Here is an 18,749-nt window from a genome sequence, read left to right as displayed (position 1 = left end):
GAGCTATTTTCCAAGGAAGGGGAAAAAACAGCATTTATCCACCATATTACAATTCTAAGGCAAACAGAAGAAATCTGACCTGACTATTCCCAGAGTGCAGTGAGGTACAGCCTTTGCACTATCATCTCACACTAGCAAGAACTCAACTTGCACATTCACTGTCTTCTTTTCTCTCAGCATTGTTACTAGGTAAAGAGCAAAGAAAAAGAAATTGCAACTGGGTTTAAATAGATTTTTACTCTATATCCCATTGAGCCCAGCATTTGTGGCTGTCTGACACAGAAATAAAGCTCTAGATAACCTTTTGAAATTATTTTATTCCCCTCTGAAAAAAGCTTGAATTTAAGATTCTATTTGAATTACAGAAAACATTCAAGAATACAATACCCTGGATAGTGGATATCTCCTGGTATGCAATACAGCATAGCTGTTGTGTGCCAATAAACTCACTGCCAAACAACAACCCATTCTGGGATCCTATGTAGTACAGAGATGGTGAAAAGATTTTCTTTTAGAAGACAGTATTAAATGTATTATTTGTAAGAGATGAGAAACTTTGATAAACATATCAAAATACGGAGAAAAGACTTTTATTGTTAGCTCTGTTACAGCCTACCTTCCACCTATGGTTAGGTTGTTTAACCTCATAATACTCCTGTTTCCATTGTCTAAAATGGAAAATAATGACAGGGACAAATCTGCAAGCATGTTGTCTCATAACTTTGAACTTCTGGGATGAAAGGCACTTTTGAAATACAGAATATGCTTAGATATCACTTTATTTCTGTGCCAAATGCTTTTCACAGTCTGCTTAGTCAGACATGACAGAGAAGTAATACTCCAGCTTCCATCCCTACTTAAAAATCTCTAAAACAAAGAGAAACTAGTAGCAAATGTTCAGCATTAATTCTCCTTATTTCCTTCTTTTCTCATCTTCCAGTCAAAAAGGCTGTAAATTCTGAGACTACCAGGATAGGAGAAGGCTAGAAAGGATGAAGAGATGGAGCAGAATCTAATGTTGAGGGGTGGTTGTAGATAACTGAAACCATCTTTCTTTGTACAGGTTTGAGCCTAAATGCGACTCTGGAGGTCATTTTCCTGGGCAGCTTTTTAGGTCTCTTTCCTCCTGCTGACCCCACAGCTGCAATATCCAAGGTAGTGTTACCTACCTGTTATACATGAACAAAAAAATTAGAAGAGAGGTATCAGCTCTATCAGCTCAATATCCTATATCAAGCAGTGAAGAACACCTGATGCTTACTTGGACATACACATACCATACAGACACCTAAGAACAGAGTAGGTCTGTGGCTCCCATAAAATTCTGGCAGTAATTTTCAATTCAGGAACTTGCCAGAAGTGGCCTCATTGTGGTCTCACTTGGCTGCAGACATTGGGCTTTTCTTCTTAAACGTGTACCCTTCTGTTTGAACCAAGAACATTTTCATCAGACAAAGCCTCCTGGGTGAAGGAGTTCCAGCACTTCAGACGTGTTTTGTTACCTTTGCACCTACCATTAATATGTGTAATGTGCCCTCTGTCTTGCACCAAGCAATCATTCTGTCTTCACTTTTTTCCATGCTACCACAGGTTTTCAAAATCTTCAAGTGCCTCCTTCAAATTGTGAAGGAATACTACAGAATTTATGGTTAAATTTTGGGAAGTGGGAGAGGATTCTTCATTTTCAAACCCTTTAAATTATCAAAGTAAGAGAAGCAGAACCTGACATAAAGGAATGGCAGTATGGTAAGGAGAAAGACTCTTGCATTTCTGGCCCCCTCATAGGTATCACAGGATGCCATGAAGGGGATTCATCTCACATACCTACAGCCATATGTAACTAGGCCTACAGTTTAAACCAGTCATCAGGAATTCTACTGCAGTCAGTAACATCAAGGAGCATCTTGCCCTGTCTTTGTTAAACACTTTATTCACAACAGGATGAATCGGTGGTCTGATCTGTTTGGTTAATGCTAAGAAAAGCCCAGGCAGTTTAAAAGGAAGTATAGGAACAAAATAATGTAGTAACAATTAAAAGCCAATGTTAAAAACAATTGTTCTCCAGCTGTTCAACAGGTCATTCATGAATGAGAATTCAATGAACAGACTACAAAAGCTGAAGCTAAAGTTTGTTTTTCTCAGCTGTGCTCTCTAATTTATAGCCTGTGGTTAAATTAGAGGCTTTTTTGTTTACTTGTTTCATTTAGGGTAGTGACTGCTACATGAACCATAGTAAACCAAAGGGAGAGAAATAAGATGCCTTTCAGCTGCCATGATGCTGATGGAAGCAGGAGTGAAGCCTTTGAAATCGCATGGTACCGCCTCATGGTAGTTATCCTAAAGAGAGTCGGCTTGGAGAGCTGCTCTGCCACCAGGAACACCCAAGATATTTCTGAGTTGCCTGTACAGAATCATCCTTTTGCAAATATCAGAAACTGTTTCTCATGTCATTCTTACCAGTCATGTCTTATTTTGAATGGAACTTCCACAAGAGCAGAAGGTTCTTGTTGAGCATCTCATTCTTGATGGTGCAGACCAGAGGCGTTTTGCATCCCATGAGTCTTGCTTGCTGGTTTAGAAAGCCCAGGCTGAAGATGTCAGAGCTGCGGAGTATGAGACTAACGTACTGGGAAAAAGCCTACTGTGGAATACTGTGACAACTGAGACTGGCTGCATTTGAGATGCAAGTGAACCTGAACAGTCCAGGTGCCACAGGGCTTGGCAAACATTATACAGCCTGATCGTGGATCATTTGGTACTGCACTGAAGAGAGAGAAACAAACTTAAAGCTCAGAGGAGGTGCAGTTTGTTTAAATAATAGCAAGTAATTAGTCTGAAGACAAAATCAGTGATGGCATTTTATAATTACAATTAATTTAAAGGTTAATTTCCTTTGGTGTTAAAATCTTATTTAAAACATTTACCAGGAAAGGAAATTAGGATGTTACTATCAAGATGCGTAGAGTACTTCTGGGAATCCTTGCCTATTATCACTAGAAAATTAGGTTAGACTCAAAGTGGGAATTTCAATTCATTTTAGTGTATAATAGATGGTGGTCAGGACCTTGAGTCAGAGGGGTTGCTTAGGGTAGACTGTACAATTTGCATTTTCTTTGTTTGTGGAATTAATTGCAAATGTTTCTAACAAAAGGGCTGGGTTTATACATGAACAAGCTTGACATGAAAAGAAAATTGGTTATGGATTGCTGCCTTCATAACTAATGAAGTTGATGTTCAAGGAATCCCTAGGAGACAGGATTGTGGTATGAGGCAAATATATAAATAAAAACACGCGGGGGGAAATGGTGCCATTGCTGGCTTCATCTATGCTAATTTCTGTTCTCCCTTGCTGTCTTCCCTGCCACTCCCCTTGCATCCATCACTGCCTCATGTGGGGCTTGTCAACTTCAAGTTTTAAAAATGTCTAAATAACATAATGTGGAGCTTGAAGGAAGTAATATTTCCATTCCAGCAGCTCATCACAATGGAATACTGCTTAATAAAATCAATGTGTTGTAACAGCCAGAGGGATATATTTACCTTGCATCATTTTTTTTAACTATTCACCATCTATTTTTTATCTTTTCAAGAAAGACATGTTGCAGAAGTTGGAAAAGATCAACGCATGAATGCTGAATGAGGGAATGAACAGTTAGCATCTTTTTTACAAAGAAAAAAGTACTTTTTTTTTTACCAAAATGCTTTGTAAATACTACTTGTCTTATCATTAGTTAATTATTTTTGGGGAAGAAGGCAAAGAAATCCAGCTCATATATAACACTGTCCTCATGGCTGTGTAAAACAGGCGGCAGAAATGAGGTAGTGACTAGTGACAGCTTTGACAGCAAAAGCCACACTTGATTTTTAACGCATGCCACGGCTGAATAGGAAATGTAGAAAAAATATTTTGAGATTGAAAAATGAAACATATTTGAAATCAGGCAAGGTTGGAAAAAAAAAAAAAAAAGACAATTGCATGGAAAATGGTTTCAGGCAGACTGTTGTGTTCTGTTTTATCAGCGGTGAAAGACTTCATTTACATTTGAATCATTTATTGCTACTTGGTGGGATCAGCCAAAACGAGCAGGTGTAGCGCAGCCAGCCTTGGCCAGCCAGGCTCAGCCTCAACTGAGGGGTGGCAACATCTCTGGTGAAAGGGAGTGCTGACGTGTCACTGTAGTTGGGACAGGTTTGCATTCACTTCCAGCAGCTCTGGAGAGGCCACCTGCCCATGACCTTGGTGTTCTCCTACTGAGAATCAGAGCTCCCTACAGTTTCCCACATGCTTGGGACATAACTTTGTGCTAAATTCATCTTACCAGCACGCCTTCTGCTAAAGTTTTCCTTATTACTTTCCCTTTTAAATGGCTAGATAAGTCTTCATTATTACTAGGTTGTTAACTTTCATAGATTTGGGCTTTAATTCTCCACTTTGTTGCACCTACTAATGAGTCTTATTCTAATTTATTAGTGCGGTGGTCACACTTGGAGGCCACTGCCCCAGGCATTTTCTTTTTCCTCCCCTATTTCTTTTTTTTTTTTTTTCCCTCTTTTTTTCTGTTTTCCTCTTTTTATCACTTGCCCCTAGCAATGAACTGGCTTAGAACAATTTTATTCTAGTGATTCATTGATTCCATTTGCTCTATGATAATTCAGCCCTAGTCTGCGTTTTCTTTAATTCCTAGAATGCATTATCAGACAAAAGCTGTTTCAGGGCTAGATTTTTTTGCTCAGTAAGAACATTTGGAAATAAATGGCTGTTATCTGGCAATAACCAGGTCTGTCCAGCTTAGAAAAAGAACATATTCTACAGATTACTACTGTTCTTGCAGCTGAGCAGACATCTTTGACAGGTGCTTTATGAGGCTTGGACAAGCCCCACTGCTTGTCACAGAAAAAAAACCTGAGCCTTTGTCACCCAGCAGGTATGGATAAAGATGACAAGGATACCTTATCCAACAAGTAACATCATAAGAAGAGAAAAATCTGGAGGGAAAAAAAACAAACAAACAAACAAAAAAAAAAAAACAACAAAAAAAAAACGTGTGGGGAAAATATCAGAGAATAATTTGACAATTGTAAAAATAAACAGGAAGGAAATAATGGCAGTGGGGCAGAATATGAGCTGAGAAACTGCAGAAATTTGTGTGGGGCTTTTCCATACCCCTGTGGACATCATGGGGCTCAGAAATGCTGTGAAGTTCTGATTTAAAAGCCCAGTGTTTCAGTTTCACCTAATAAATAAGAGAGCAAGGAGCACTTGCAGGCAGCTCATTGCACAGCAAGAGCCAGGCCCTGCCTCCAAGTCCTTATGCCATTGCAGACCATCCTTGTGCTGGCAGGAAGTGTTCAGCTGCATTTCCTGGCAAATGCCCTCCTTCCCTGCTTTATCTATGTCTTGCCTAAATTTTGTGATATGCACAGTGCAAAGAGCAATAACATTTGATGAGGATTGTAAACAAACTTTATTGAGTCTGTTTTCAAGCAAATCTCCTCCTGCTCGATGCGCTGTGTAACCAGCACCAGACCTGTTCACAGCACAGAAAGGCTACAGCCCTAATGCCTATGGAAGTATCATCACCAATGCGGCAGGTGGCAGGTTACTGGCAAAGCTGCAGGAGCAAGGGTTTCTCCATATGTTCTTTTATATACTTTTTTTCTATTTCTCATTTCCAAGGTTATTAAAGACAAGCTTTATTTTACTTCCCTCTGGGTTTTTTTGTTTGTTTGTTTGTTTGTTTTTTCTGAATTTGGCTAGCTTTTAACTCTCAGCAGTTGTGCATAACTCACTCTTTCCTCAGACATTTGTACACCAGCATTGTCTCAGTGATGTGTTTCATCCTAGCCAGGAGCACAGAGTGGTGCCTTGCTGTGCAGTGAATTTGATCACTGCTTCCCTGAGGCTACAGGGCCTGAATCTTTGCCCTCCTGAATCAGTGCATTCACAATGCAGAAGTAGCACATGTACACCACATGTTCTCTCTCTGTGCTGCACCATGCAGGAAATGTGTGCAGTCATGGTGCACAAATGCAGAAAACACCTGTGTGTACATGCACATGTTTCTTTGGCCATAGGTCTTTTTAAATGATGCCATCTTTATTATGTACAGTAGTAAATTTTTAATATTGTGTTAGCACTTCAGATTCATTAATATATTTAAGGATGAGCATGACGCCAATCACTGGACAAAGACAAAAGCCAGCTCTGCTTCTTGGAACTTGCAATCTATTTATCAGAAAACAGGCAGCTGCTAAGTGCAGGCAAAAAGCACAAAGAACAAACATTAGTCCCTGTGGTAGACAAGAATATCAGTGCTCTGACACTACTGAGACAACTGTTTATGAAGAACTTCTCAGAAGGAGAAAAAATATTTGGAAATTTTACAAGTACATGGGTCAAGCTGGCAGCATGGGGACAGAACTTGGCATTAAAAATTGAAGAAGGAAAGACTGGTGTGGAGTCCCTACAGAAGGCTTTAAGTGTAGAAAGATTTAGCTTCTATTTGATGTGATATGGAAGATGTAATCAGTAGCAGGATGCAGAGAGGAGCGTCATAGCCAAAGCCCTGCCCTTTTGGTTCCTTAACTCAACATTTGGGGAGTTCAGAAAAGGAACAGTAATGATGTTTGACACCAAGAGCCCTGGGTAAATGTTATAGCTGTGTCAACAGACAGAAAAGTCTTCCTCTTCAATATGCAAAAATAATCGTCAGAAATTAAATCATATACAAACCAAACCAAAGCTGACATCTAACTTGTAACCCCAAATGACAGGCAGAGCTGTGCCATCGCTCACAGGGAGTAGAGACTGAGAGTGCTGGTGTTAGCCATGCTGAACTGGAAGTGGTGTTTAATTATGCGTGGATAAATATCACAGAGAAAAGGTGAGATTTGGTTTTGTATAGAAGCCAAACCACTCTCAATGATATTTGAATAGTCATGGCAGTCAGGTGCCCTGCAGACTGGAAAAAAAGATGAAGTCACTCCCATTTTTAAAGATGAGTAGATAGGATGATCCAGGGAACCAGCAATCTGGTACAGGACAAGGAGCAATGGGTTAAAACTTGAGTATAGGAAGTTCCATACAAACATGTGGAAGAACTTTTTAGTAAGGGTGACAGAGCACTGGAGTAGGTTGCCCAGAGAGGTTGTGCAGTCTCCTACAGAGATATTCCAGACCAATCTGGAAGCCTACCTGTGCAACCTATTGTAGGGTACCTGCTTTAGCAGGGATGCTGGACTTGGTGAGTTCTTGAGGTGCCTTCCAACCCCTGCAATTCTGTGATTCAGTGATTCTGTGTGAGGAAAGTGAGCACAAACCCATTTCTCTGTGACGCAAAGGTTTCAAAAAAAAAAAAAAAAAAAAAAAAAAAAAAAAAATCAGTGGTCATATGAAAGGCAGCTGGGTGACCACAGAGAATACTATGAGCACCCGGATCTGGGACAGAATACAAGATGCGAAAAATCTTCTGCAGAAATGAAGGAAAATACCTCTAGAAAACAATAGAAAATATATCCCTATGTTGAAGCTAATGTTTTTTTTGTATTACAGTTACAACTGCCATCTCATGCCTCACAAGGCCCATAGTACCAGCAAAGGAAGAAAAAACTCAGGCCATATTTTTTGTAACATTTTTTACAAATAAATAGGACTGTTATTATACTATTTAAATCCAGCTAAGAAAATAAGCATCTCAGTACCCAATAGTTCAAGTGAATGGGATTCTGTATTTGTTTGTATACACGCATGCTTTTACTAGAGCAAAACATGACAAAAGAGACACTTCTGATAACAGTGACAAGTAAGATGAATGTAAAATAGAATAGTCAAAAAAACGTGTTTGATGGATAAGGTTAAGGATGGAAGCCTCTGTAGTGATTCAGCTAATGAGCCTTGTTTTATTCATCTCATGTTACTGCTGCCAGGAATGTATCAGTCGAACGACACTTTTAGTGACCTTTCAGGCACAGCAAGGATAAAATGCCTGCAGAAAGGGCAGCATTTTGCATGTTTTAAGAAACTACCTCAGAGTCCACGGGGAGCTTTTAGTGCAGTCTGGACACTGCAGGCTTTGCAAGGCAAACTGAGAAGCTACTGCCATGAATCAAACTTGCTACAAAGAAATTACTGAAATTCTTTGCATTGAAATTCTCCTCCTATTACTTACATTTACATACCTAGCCATGTTTGTTGTTGCATTGTACATGTATATTGTACATGTCTCAAAAAGGTCTCAGAAGTATCTTCTGCCCTCTCGTTATCAAGAATGGTCAGGTGCTGGAATGGGCTTCCTAGGGAGATGGTGCAGTCATGTGTGTTACTAAGGGGACATGGTTCAGTGAGAAAATATTGGTGGTAGGTGAGTGGTTGGACTGGAAATGTTGGAGATCTTTTCTAACTTTGGTGATTCTATGATCATTTGGTTGCACACATGGGAGCTTCTGCTATCAGCCTAACACAGCCATATGAGCTTGTCTTGTCGCCTAACAATCTGATGTAGTAACACTTTGTGTTTACTTTGTGCAGCAGGACAAAGATGAATGCACATAGAGATATTCAGCATGCATCTTTCTCTCATGCCCACACAAACTTGTTTTACTTAGAGAAATCCTTTTTTTTTAGCACACTGTTTCATTCTTCCTTTCTGAAAACAACCCTAAAGGCACCCTTGAGACCTTTTATGCCATGATTGTAAAACAGAACATCAATGCCTGCAGCCTTTTAATAATGATTTACTGGTTACGTGGAGGGTCTTGAGAAGATGACAAAAAATGCAAAGCCGGACAATTCCATATAAGCCATATCAGATAAATTACATGAATTGACACCAGTGGGATACTCATTCAAATGTACGTCTTGTCAAAAGTCAAGAGTGAGAAAAACAAAAAACAATACAAAACAAAACAAAGCAAAAACAAGCAAACGGACAAAAAAAAAATTACAGCAAAGATGTGTCCATTCGTTTTGCTGCATTCATTATGTTTGAGGTTTTTTTCAATTCCTCCAACTTAGTATTTCACTAAATAACGTTCATAGTAAATTCTTCGTTCTCTTCCTATTAACGTGGTGTGCTTCCAAACATACAATCAAGTTGTAATACAGTTTTTCTGATTGTTACAGGCAGTGAATAAGTGGGAAGCAACAAATGGTACTTATCTTGATTTTAGCAAGATTTTCACCCTTTGAGATGTTTGCAAGTAAGCCAGTGAAACACTGTCCAGATACAGTCTATTTGCTTCAAAATTGTTTAAAACTCTGTTTGAAATTTAGTTATCAACCAGCTGGGATGACATTTCAGATGGGATCCTAGTGGGACTTTGGCTAGTAAGATAATGATCTTCATTGTTTTTATTAACAGCAAGGATGATAGAGGAGAAAACGTTTACAAAAATTTCAGATAAAACTAAACTGGAGGGGTTTGGAGCACTTGCAAGGTTGGGATTAGTACCCAGAATAAGCTTGAGAAGTGGACTGAAAAAGATGAAATTCAATACAGACAAGTGTAAAAGAACTCCTGTGGGGTGTGATCAATCTGAACTCTTCAGACAAAAGACCACCTGGATAGACTACGCTTAGTGTCAAAATAGACAAATAAAGATCTGATTATTTAGCATGAGTCTAATGCCTTTGGGAAAAAAAAAAAAAAAAAAAAAAAAAAAAAAAAAAAGGAGAAAAAAAAAGAGAAAGAGGAGCAAGGAAAAGAAATAAAAGGAAAAAGAAATAAAAAAGAAAAAGAAAAAAAAAAGGAAATTGTATCTATAAAAAAACTTTAAAATAGTCATAAAAGGGAAAAAAAAAAAAAAAAAAAAAAAGGCTCATTTTTCTTCATATCCTTTGGAAGAGAAGACCAAAAAGTAGAAAAGTAGTTAATTTGTAGGAAATTAAATTTAAATTAGACATTAGGAAGTCAGGCACATGGAAAGGCAACACAGAGAGACTATAGAATCTTCTTCACGACCAGTATCAAAGATTAATTTAGTTAAACATCATTCTGAGATGGGATATATTTAATCCTGCCACAGGGCACAGAATTGGATAAGTGACTTCTTCAGGGTCATTCTGGCCATGAAAGAAGGTGGATGAGAAGCTCAACATGCCCATGGTTGCAATGGAGACAAACAGTAGTGGTCCAACATAGAGTGTTGGTGGCTTTTTGCTTGCAAGCTAGATGGTGGACAGAGGATCTCAAGAATATGATGTTGTAACACTTGGAGTGCATGTAAAGGCACTGTTAAGTTTGGTAAATATTGAGGGGTATCTTAATTTAAAAAAAAAAAAAAATCTCACAAATGCAAGCTTTAAGGACATAAGGACATTAACCACTGTGAAAGTTCTCAAACCAATAATTATAAATCTACATTTTGTGATTTTTGTGGGAATGTTACTGTGTTTATATCCACAATAAGGCATCTTCTGTCAAAATGTTATTACTTTTTCTGTTGCTATTGTGTTTTAATGTACACAAAGCCTGTCTGTCAGTAGCACTGTACAGACTTACGAAGAATGCACTTCTATATCTGAACTCATTCTCCGTTTTCTTTCAAAGTAAGGTCAATTTCACATCTGTGTGTGAGAGACAATATGTCAGGAACAAGAGGTGCCCACAAATAAACCTGAAAAGCCAACAGTCAGATCCCTTGGTGCAAAAGAAGCAAAGGGTGTGCGCTTACCTGTGTAAAAAGAGTGTTAAATTAGAGAAACAGGAGTTTCAGAGACAGATGAGATTGAGTTGCCCTGGAAATTGTTTAAAATAAACATGAGAAGACCATTGGGAACTGTGAGTGTTGTGAATTAATAAAAAAACACCCACCCTGCAACCTTCCTACAGACCTCCAGTGCCTCAAGAGAAATGCTGCTTCCCTTAGATCTGTCTCATCTCTGAAGCTCAGATAAATTGTTCCAACCCTCTGTGCATTGCAACCCAAATGTCAAAGGAGGGAATCAGGGAAACTTCTGTGTCTGAGAGTCAGATCAATGTGCTTTCTCCTTTACATCACTAAACCACAGTATGTCAGCAAGGCAGACAGTAATCACAGTCAGAAGCAATGTATTCTCACTAACAAATAAATGGTTTGCAGCATTTGTAATGTTTGAATAGCATGTTGCTTTGTACTCCAGTCAGGTGGCCCACATGAAAAAGAGTGATATGTGGCTCTTCCTGACAGACAGATGATTTTATTGCTTATTGTCTTTCTGCGATTTAAAATTTATTTTCATTTAAAAGATAAAGAAGGAGCTTTTCCTTTATCCTTTTTTTTTCACCCATTTTATGCATCACCACAATTAGCTGTTCTTGTTTTAACAGATTATTAGGGGGTCTGTCAAAAATAATCTGTGCCGGGTAGCTCTTGAATGATAATGCCTATCACTTCTGAAAAGATGTTTCTAATGAAGGCAATTTGCTTCTTTTTCAGTTGATTTCATAGGTGGATTTGACTCTTACGGCTATCAAGGCCCACAGAAGACATCTCATTTACAGCTACAGCCCATGTATATGTAAGTACTCAACTTCTGAGATGTTCTGCGGTGGCAGGCTGATATTAAAGGATCATTAAAGTGAAAGATGACATCACTTAAAAATTCAGAATAGGCAGAAGCCTTTTTGCTCAACTGAATTCAAGCTACACTTAAGCACCAGCATTACTCTTCTGCTGGATGATAATGATTTCTTATGCAGGATACAAAGTGTCACTGTTGTTTAAATAACACTGAGCTCTCACCTGATTTTACCTCATTTCCATTCATGCAGATTCCACTCCAAGGCAGTACAAATTTCATTTAGTAGGAACTAGTCAGCTGACAAAACTTGGATGTCAAAAATGGACGCATTCAGTATTAGTCTCTACTAATACAGATATCTGTTCACTGAAGCACGTCTGTGCCTCATTTCCAGTCTCTACATTAACTTATAATAATGAAAGAAAAAAATAGCAACATACTGTTTTTAAAAATAGATTGAATAGAAAGTGGTTTTTTATCTATCCAGCGAGAGTGAGAACTCCATCCTGCCTAGAAGTACAGCCAAATACATAAATCTCAGCTCACAGACTCAACTGGAGAGCATTCACACTGGAATTTACACACAGCCATAGACCAAGCCAGAAATAATAATCTCCAAATATTTCTGGATGCTCACTGCAATTCAAAACAGCCCTGACTGCCTAGATAAATTGTACCTCACTGCTGCAGCCTTTTGAATTCTGTTTTATTTACCATCACCAGCCGACGTGACAAAAGTATAGTAAGCAACAGCTCACAAGGGAGTAGCATTTAATTTTTTCCTTTGTTACTCTTTTGACCATTTCTTTTGAGGAAAAAAACCTAAATACAGGAAAACACACACTCCCTACACCCTTAAATATAATTTCATTTCTTGTGATTAGTGGACTAAGTCTGCTGGTGGTTTAGTAGCTTTATGCATGGAACTGGCATTTATTCCTTTATCAGCAGTACAGTCAATTCTGCGATAGTGCTTAGGATTGGGCCCTATGGGAGCTTTGCTAGGAGCTTTTTAATAATCTCAAATTACAATAGTACGTATCTCCAATGCCATCTTAACTTCAGCTTTCCATCTGTCTGTGCTCAAGTGAAGATTTTTCACCTGCATTTTTGGCACAGTGCTGTGCATTTAGAAAATGTTATTTCCTTCCTAGTATTATGTGTGGCTCATAGGTGCTTAGAACAATTCTAATCCTATTTCTTTCTCAGTATACCATAGCTTGCATCAACATATGGAGCCCTCTAGCTGAGATATTATCCCATTCTCTTTATGCTCTCAGTGTTTCTTCCAGAACAGCAGATTACATTTACTAGCATCTTCATACTGACAGGAAAGAAAACTAGACCGACTGAAAAAGAAGGTCATATTTTTACACTTTTAGCTGAGATAGAGATGTATGATGAATCCATGTAAACTATGTTCTGCCTTATTTCAATCTGCATTCTTGCTGTAGCGTAGGTGATTTTGATGTCTTAACTGAGAGACAGAAATCAGTATGTAAGTTGACATTTTGTCCAATCAACCCACAAAAGTATTGCCATGTCCCAGCAGCAGTCAAACAAAGACACTTCATGTTTCCCTCTGACTATATAGTATTTGACAAGGTCCTCTAGAATTGCTGCAGCCTGTTCTTAAGAAGCTTTTACTGCATTTAGGAATACCTTTTTGTTGTTTACAACTGAGGCATGCTAGGAGTGCATGCATATGTATTTGCACTGCATTTGCTCCGTAAATGTAGGAGGCCATTAGGCAGTTGAGTGACAAATTTGAATGTCAAATTAATCAAGACATCGTTTGATCTGCTTGCAGCACTATTTACAGCAATAATATATACTGGAAGTCAAAACAAACTGATATGATAACAGCAGGCTATAGAAAATGTTTTAAAGTGTTATTTGTTGGGAGGAAGGATTGGGTTTCTTAGGGATTCTTATGGATGTTGACCACCAAAGAATATTAGCATTAATCTCTGTAGTATTCAAGGAGAAGAAAAAAATGTAGAAGACCTTACTCTCTAGGTGAAGTCACCTGCACCTTACAGTGCTCAGCATTCCTTGGAAATGAGTAAGATAAGAATAATTCGATACAGAAAAGCAGAAGACAGAATAGGGAAGACCTCTGCTTTACGTATGCTGCTGCTGTGCTCTCATGAAGTCATAAGAATATAATCGTATTCAGGATACAACTATTCCCATATATATCCACATAGCAATGTACACATAACAATTTCCATGATTTTATCAACTGCTAGAAAAGATTGTTGAATCCACAGACAGCAGAGAATATATTAAACTTTATCTCAATTCCTGCAAGAGACCAAGAAAACGTAAAGGCAACTTGTTGCCTCCTTTATGTGCCTTACTGTCCAGGCTCACAGTGAGTGCAACTAGTGAAGAGAAATCAGAGATAGATGGTTTATTTTACATATTCTGGCTACTGTCAAAAGCACTTATATAACACTTCTTTTTTTTTTTTAATATGTAGTGTAGTAGTACGTATTGGCTAGCATGTCAGGCATGTGATAGAAATGAAAGAGAAAAAATAACTTCAGCTTTGGAAGACTCACCAGAAGAATATCAGCTTGTAATGATGATGAGGTTCTGACAAAATGCAAATTTTAACATGTATTTCAGTAATAAGTATAAAAACATCCTTCATTATTTACTAAACCATTTCATATGCAGAAACAATACAAAGGTGTTTATAATTGTGCGGTAGCTGTCAGTTGTTATCCCCATACTGCTTGCAGACATGAATTGATTTAGCAGATTATGATGACAGAATTCCATCAACACAAACTTTTGTCTCAATTCAAGCCAGACTGATTTACATCCAAGTGATTTAAATCAATTTGAAGTGTTTTACACATGCACAGTTTAATTATTATCCTGAAGGAATGCTGTGTTTAGTAATTGCTAACTGTTAAGACACACTGTTTTGCAACCAGAACTTTCTCCTGTTGTGCTACAGTTAGCACTTCATTTTGTTAATTTGGAGTTTATACTGAACTTACACAAACCTACATGTGCAATTAAATAGTTATAATTATTTATTCAGACTCTTCATTTTTTAACATTTCCGTTCTGTCAGTAGTTATTTAATCAAAGAATTAATACTTTTGTGATTTCAGTCAAGCTCTCCCAATAAGAGCATTACAACTCAGTTTACACACACTATATTCACATAGAGTTTCATCAGTTATGCAAAGCTATCATAAATTGGATAGGGAAAAAAAATCTTGATTTACAAAAAAGGAAGCACTAATAGCGAATTGAGGCCACTGTTTATGACTACAGTTTCCATAAGTTGCCTAGTATTATTAGATTCAGACTCATCTTGTTTCTTTTCTTTACATTTTAGGCTTTGAACTCCAATCGAAACTTTCCATGTCAACTCTTGCAATTTCACATTTAATTTAAATCAGTGTTGTTTTTTTAAAAGAAAAAATCAATTTATACTGTTTAAATAAAATAATGGTGTTTTGGGGGAGGTTTCTTATTGTGACTATTATCTACCTGTTATAAATGGCTTTTTTATTATTTAAGTGCCAACAGTGTGCTCTATGCTGTGCAAGCCAAGAAGCCTATGCAGTCCCTTCAAAACGAATATGCATTTTAACGGGACAGAACCACTGCTCATATATCTCCATGCAGTGTGGCCACAGCTGATGTCCTAAAAAACAGCTTCCCAGCATTTTGTGTTGGAGATGCCAGTGCTCATCTCCAGACAATGGGACGAGAACACAATAAGATGATGGAAATCAATTGTCAAGAGAGAATTCTGCTCTTGGGAGGTGACCGCGGATGGTGACAAAACACTGTATGCAATGATTCTGCTGCACATGAAAAATATACAGTTATGATTGTGGAACAAGACTGCACTGCATGACCACAATAGAGAGGAGGGACAGGAAAGAGATTTTTCTTTCCTTTCTTCATGACAAACTTGCTTGTTCATGAAAAAAAGAAGTGAAGGGAAAAAAAAAAAAAAAAGCATGCATGTCTGATGCTGATTCCTAAAGCACTGGAGAAATTGCTCAAAAGCAGCTTAGCCCTGAAGTGAAGCTTGCTTTCCTTGTACTGAGAAGTCTGAGAATTCTTGTACTATGTATATATACATATCTATATACATATATATACACATACATGTGTACTATATATACATAGAAACACATAATTATGCACATACAATCCCTACATATATGTGTGTATACACACACACACACACACACCAGGGCTGCTCTGAAATCAATGCATCCTATTTTATTATGTTGACTCACAGCATCAGAGGCAGATGTTGGTGTTATGGCAATAAAGGGTGAACCTTCCCAACAATACTACCAGCAAAGTCTTGCCTAGCAACCAACAGCATCTTTTCTGCCTCAGATTGTGAAAGTTTGGGTTTAAACACAGTAGTTGAGGTTGACACTGGCTATCTGACTATAACTAATTACTCCTGCTTGAAGTATGATTTTGAATGGTTCACTAAACCTGTGCTGACTTCTCTGGATGTATTCGAAAGGAAACCAAGTGATCACCTGAGCAAACACCTTTTCCTTTCTGTCATCTCCTACCTGTGCACAGCTGAGCTGTTACTGGTTAGTGGCTTACACTGGCTTGCAAAAGGGCACCAGAACTGCAGGGCAGTAATCAGGAATGTTTCTGGTGGATTATATGCATCTTTGTTTCCCTGTCTTTCTCCTAGGTCAAAGTGAAAACGGGACTGCTCAAGATGGGCTGGAGGACCTGTCAAAGAAAATGTTTTGGGATTGCCCGCTGGTTCTTCAAAGAGCAAAAAAATTCCAGTTTTTGTGCTAAAAAAAAAAAAAGGCTGATTGAACAATGAGACAAAATGCAACAGAAACATTCAGCCTCTCTTTCTAACAGGTACTAAGGAGATGCCCCAGACCTCCTTCCTGCTTCCCAGCACCACAGGGCCAGAGCAGAGGCGCTGGTGCTTCCCTCTCGCTCCTCTGGACTGCAGCCTGAACCGCCAGTGGGGCCCATCTGGATTAAGACATGAACCAAGCCAATACAGTGCTTTTGGAGCCCCCTCCACACTCCTGGCCACATTCAGTCTCTGTAGTCAACACAAGGCTAAGAATACTGGGATGACCTTGCAACAGAAGTCAATAGACAGCACGTTGTTTGCCCTGAAGGCTGTACAGTTCATACTTGCCTTAACCTAACTGCATTGCACATCAGAGAAACTCAGTGCAAGCTTTCTGAAGTAATGTCCTTTAGGCTCAACACGCTGTCATTAATTCTGAACGATTTCTAAGTCAGTAGTTTTCTTTGTTTTGTTTTGTTTTCATGTCAGGGAATAAGGCTCTGTTGCTCCGTGGCTCCAGAGTGACCAAGTAGAAAACTGCCAGCTGTCAGAAAGTGCTTTACTTTTGAGGCTCCACAGTGGTCAAGAAACAAACCGTTTATAATGATTAAAAAAAAAAAGAAAAAAAAAAAAGATATAAGATCTTTTGGGGGGTCAGGGAGGGCGAAGGGGTAACATAAACTAATGATTGAACCTACTGGAAATAAGCAACATAAACAGTGCTTCTTAATCCCGCTGATTTTGTTTATCGCACTTTAGGTGCTTTTATAGCTATATCTAAATGTCTTTTACTAACTACAGAGACATCTGCAGATTTCTATCAACAAAGGCCAACTGAATATGTACTAGCTATGTTTACTCTTTTATATCTAATTTCAACTGAAAATTCTCTGTAAGTGAGCTTTTTTTTCTAATCGCACCATAAGGGATCTATATATTTTATTTTTTGGTTTTGGTTGGGGAGGGCGGGAAGGGACTAGCTGAGTTGAAGAAATATTGAAGACCTTTTTGTGGTATATTTGGGGGATCTGTTGTGTGTTAGAATGTGTATTTTATCTTCCTGTATTATTGTGGCTGAAAAAAAACTGTGCTGTTACGTAGTTGGCAACAAGATGCCTTTGGGAATTTTGCTAGTAGGTCAATGTGTATATGAAATACTCTGAACTCCTAGGAACATATGTTTTGTTCTAAATCTGATCTGTATTTTCAAGCACTTAGGTGGCTTTCATTAGGAGAAACCAATGTTTTACTCAGGCTTTTCAGGATCTTGAATTGTCATTGTTTCTTTGCTCAGACCCTGCACAGGCAAATACATACATCTACCACACCTGTGGTGGCCACATGGGTTTTGAGGGCAAGGGGGAAGGTCAGTGCATGGAAGCACTCGAGCTGCCCTCAAATGACTGACTTCCTCATTCACCAAACCCTGGTGCCCAAGTGGCTTCTGAGCTCCCACAGCCCATGCACAAACACCATGCATCCATCCCTATACAAACCAATGCCCTTTGCGTGTCTGCATGGATGTAAAGTGTCACAAACCACCACTCTGGACAATGACAGAGGAACAAGCATTCACCAGTGAAGATAAGATATGGGACACGTTCAGGAACTATACTTACATTTATTCAGTGAGATATATATATATATATTTATGTACGTGTGTGTGTGTGTGTATGAATATATAATCCACAAGAATAACTATTGAGAGGGGCTGCATAATCCTGGGAGTGTCTGGTGCATGGGGCCAGAGCTTCAGGTCTTGTTCATTATTTTCTGCATGAATTAGGCAAGTCGCTTAAGCCTGATCCAATAGAACATTCGATGCTGTTTTGGATCTCAAGTTCAATTTTTCAGACTTGGGTACCTGAAATTCTGAGCTCATTCTGGGTGGAGCTGCTTTCCAGTCCGTGGGAAATCGTGCAGTTCCCAAGTGCCAGGCTGAAGTTTCCCATAAGCTGAAAATTTTTGAAAGTTTTATGTAATATTTAATGTAGCAGATGTATAATATTAAACACAGTGTAGAGGTTTAAATGAAATGAAAATGTCATAACAGGGTATTTTAGCTTTCCCTGTATAGCAGTTAATCAAAATCATGTTTCTATAAAAATCATTTTCTTAATATGGAAAGAAACCAGTTTAGGCACTTAACTGATGATCCAATTTTGAGCAGATAATTTTTCATACCTTTCAGTGATTTCCCACAGAATGGCAACTACAGGTAGTTAGCAATTTTAGAAGTCAGAAATTTTAATGAAGCATCTACAAATAGTTTGTGGGCCTAATTTTAATTTAAAAAAAAAAAAAAAAAAAAAAAAGGCCTTAATTTCTCTGTCTTAGTCTTCCCATCTATACAAAGGGAATAACATCTGCCTCACAAGTTTTTTGTGAGGTTTATGAATTGTTTATGTTTGTAAAGTG

The 18,749-nt window shown here is 38.3% G+C and overlaps 1 protein-coding gene across 3 annotated transcripts in view; it reads left to right on the top strand.

Moving 5' to 3' along the window:
• NKAIN2 (sodium/potassium transporting ATPase interacting 2) overlaps positions 1-16,971 on the top strand; it is a 513,591-nt gene extending 496,620 nt beyond the window's left edge. For 2 of the 3 annotated variants that reach the window (XM_031610959.2, XM_090135835.1), the window contains 2 exons: positions 11,416-11,497; positions 16,206-16,971. In XM_031610959.2, coding sequence (XP_031466819.1) covers positions 11,416-11,497; positions 16,206-16,215 — 92 coding nt within the window. In that variant the 3' untranslated portion in view covers positions 16,216-16,971. The remainder of the gene's footprint in view (positions 1-11,415; positions 11,498-16,205) is intronic. The other variant, XM_090135834.1, reaches the window with a different exon arrangement.
• Positions 16,972-18,749: the final 1,778 nt, after the last annotated feature.

The sequence above is a fragment of the Phasianus colchicus genome, chromosome 2 (assembly GCF_987193195.1).
Source record: "Phasianus colchicus chromosome 2, bPhaCol1.hap1.1, whole genome shotgun sequence".
Lineage (NCBI taxonomy): Eukaryota > Metazoa > Chordata > Aves > Galliformes > Phasianidae > Phasianus > Phasianus colchicus.
The sequence above is the reverse complement of the archived record's forward strand: the minus strand, read 5'-3'. Positions and strand labels throughout refer to the sequence as shown.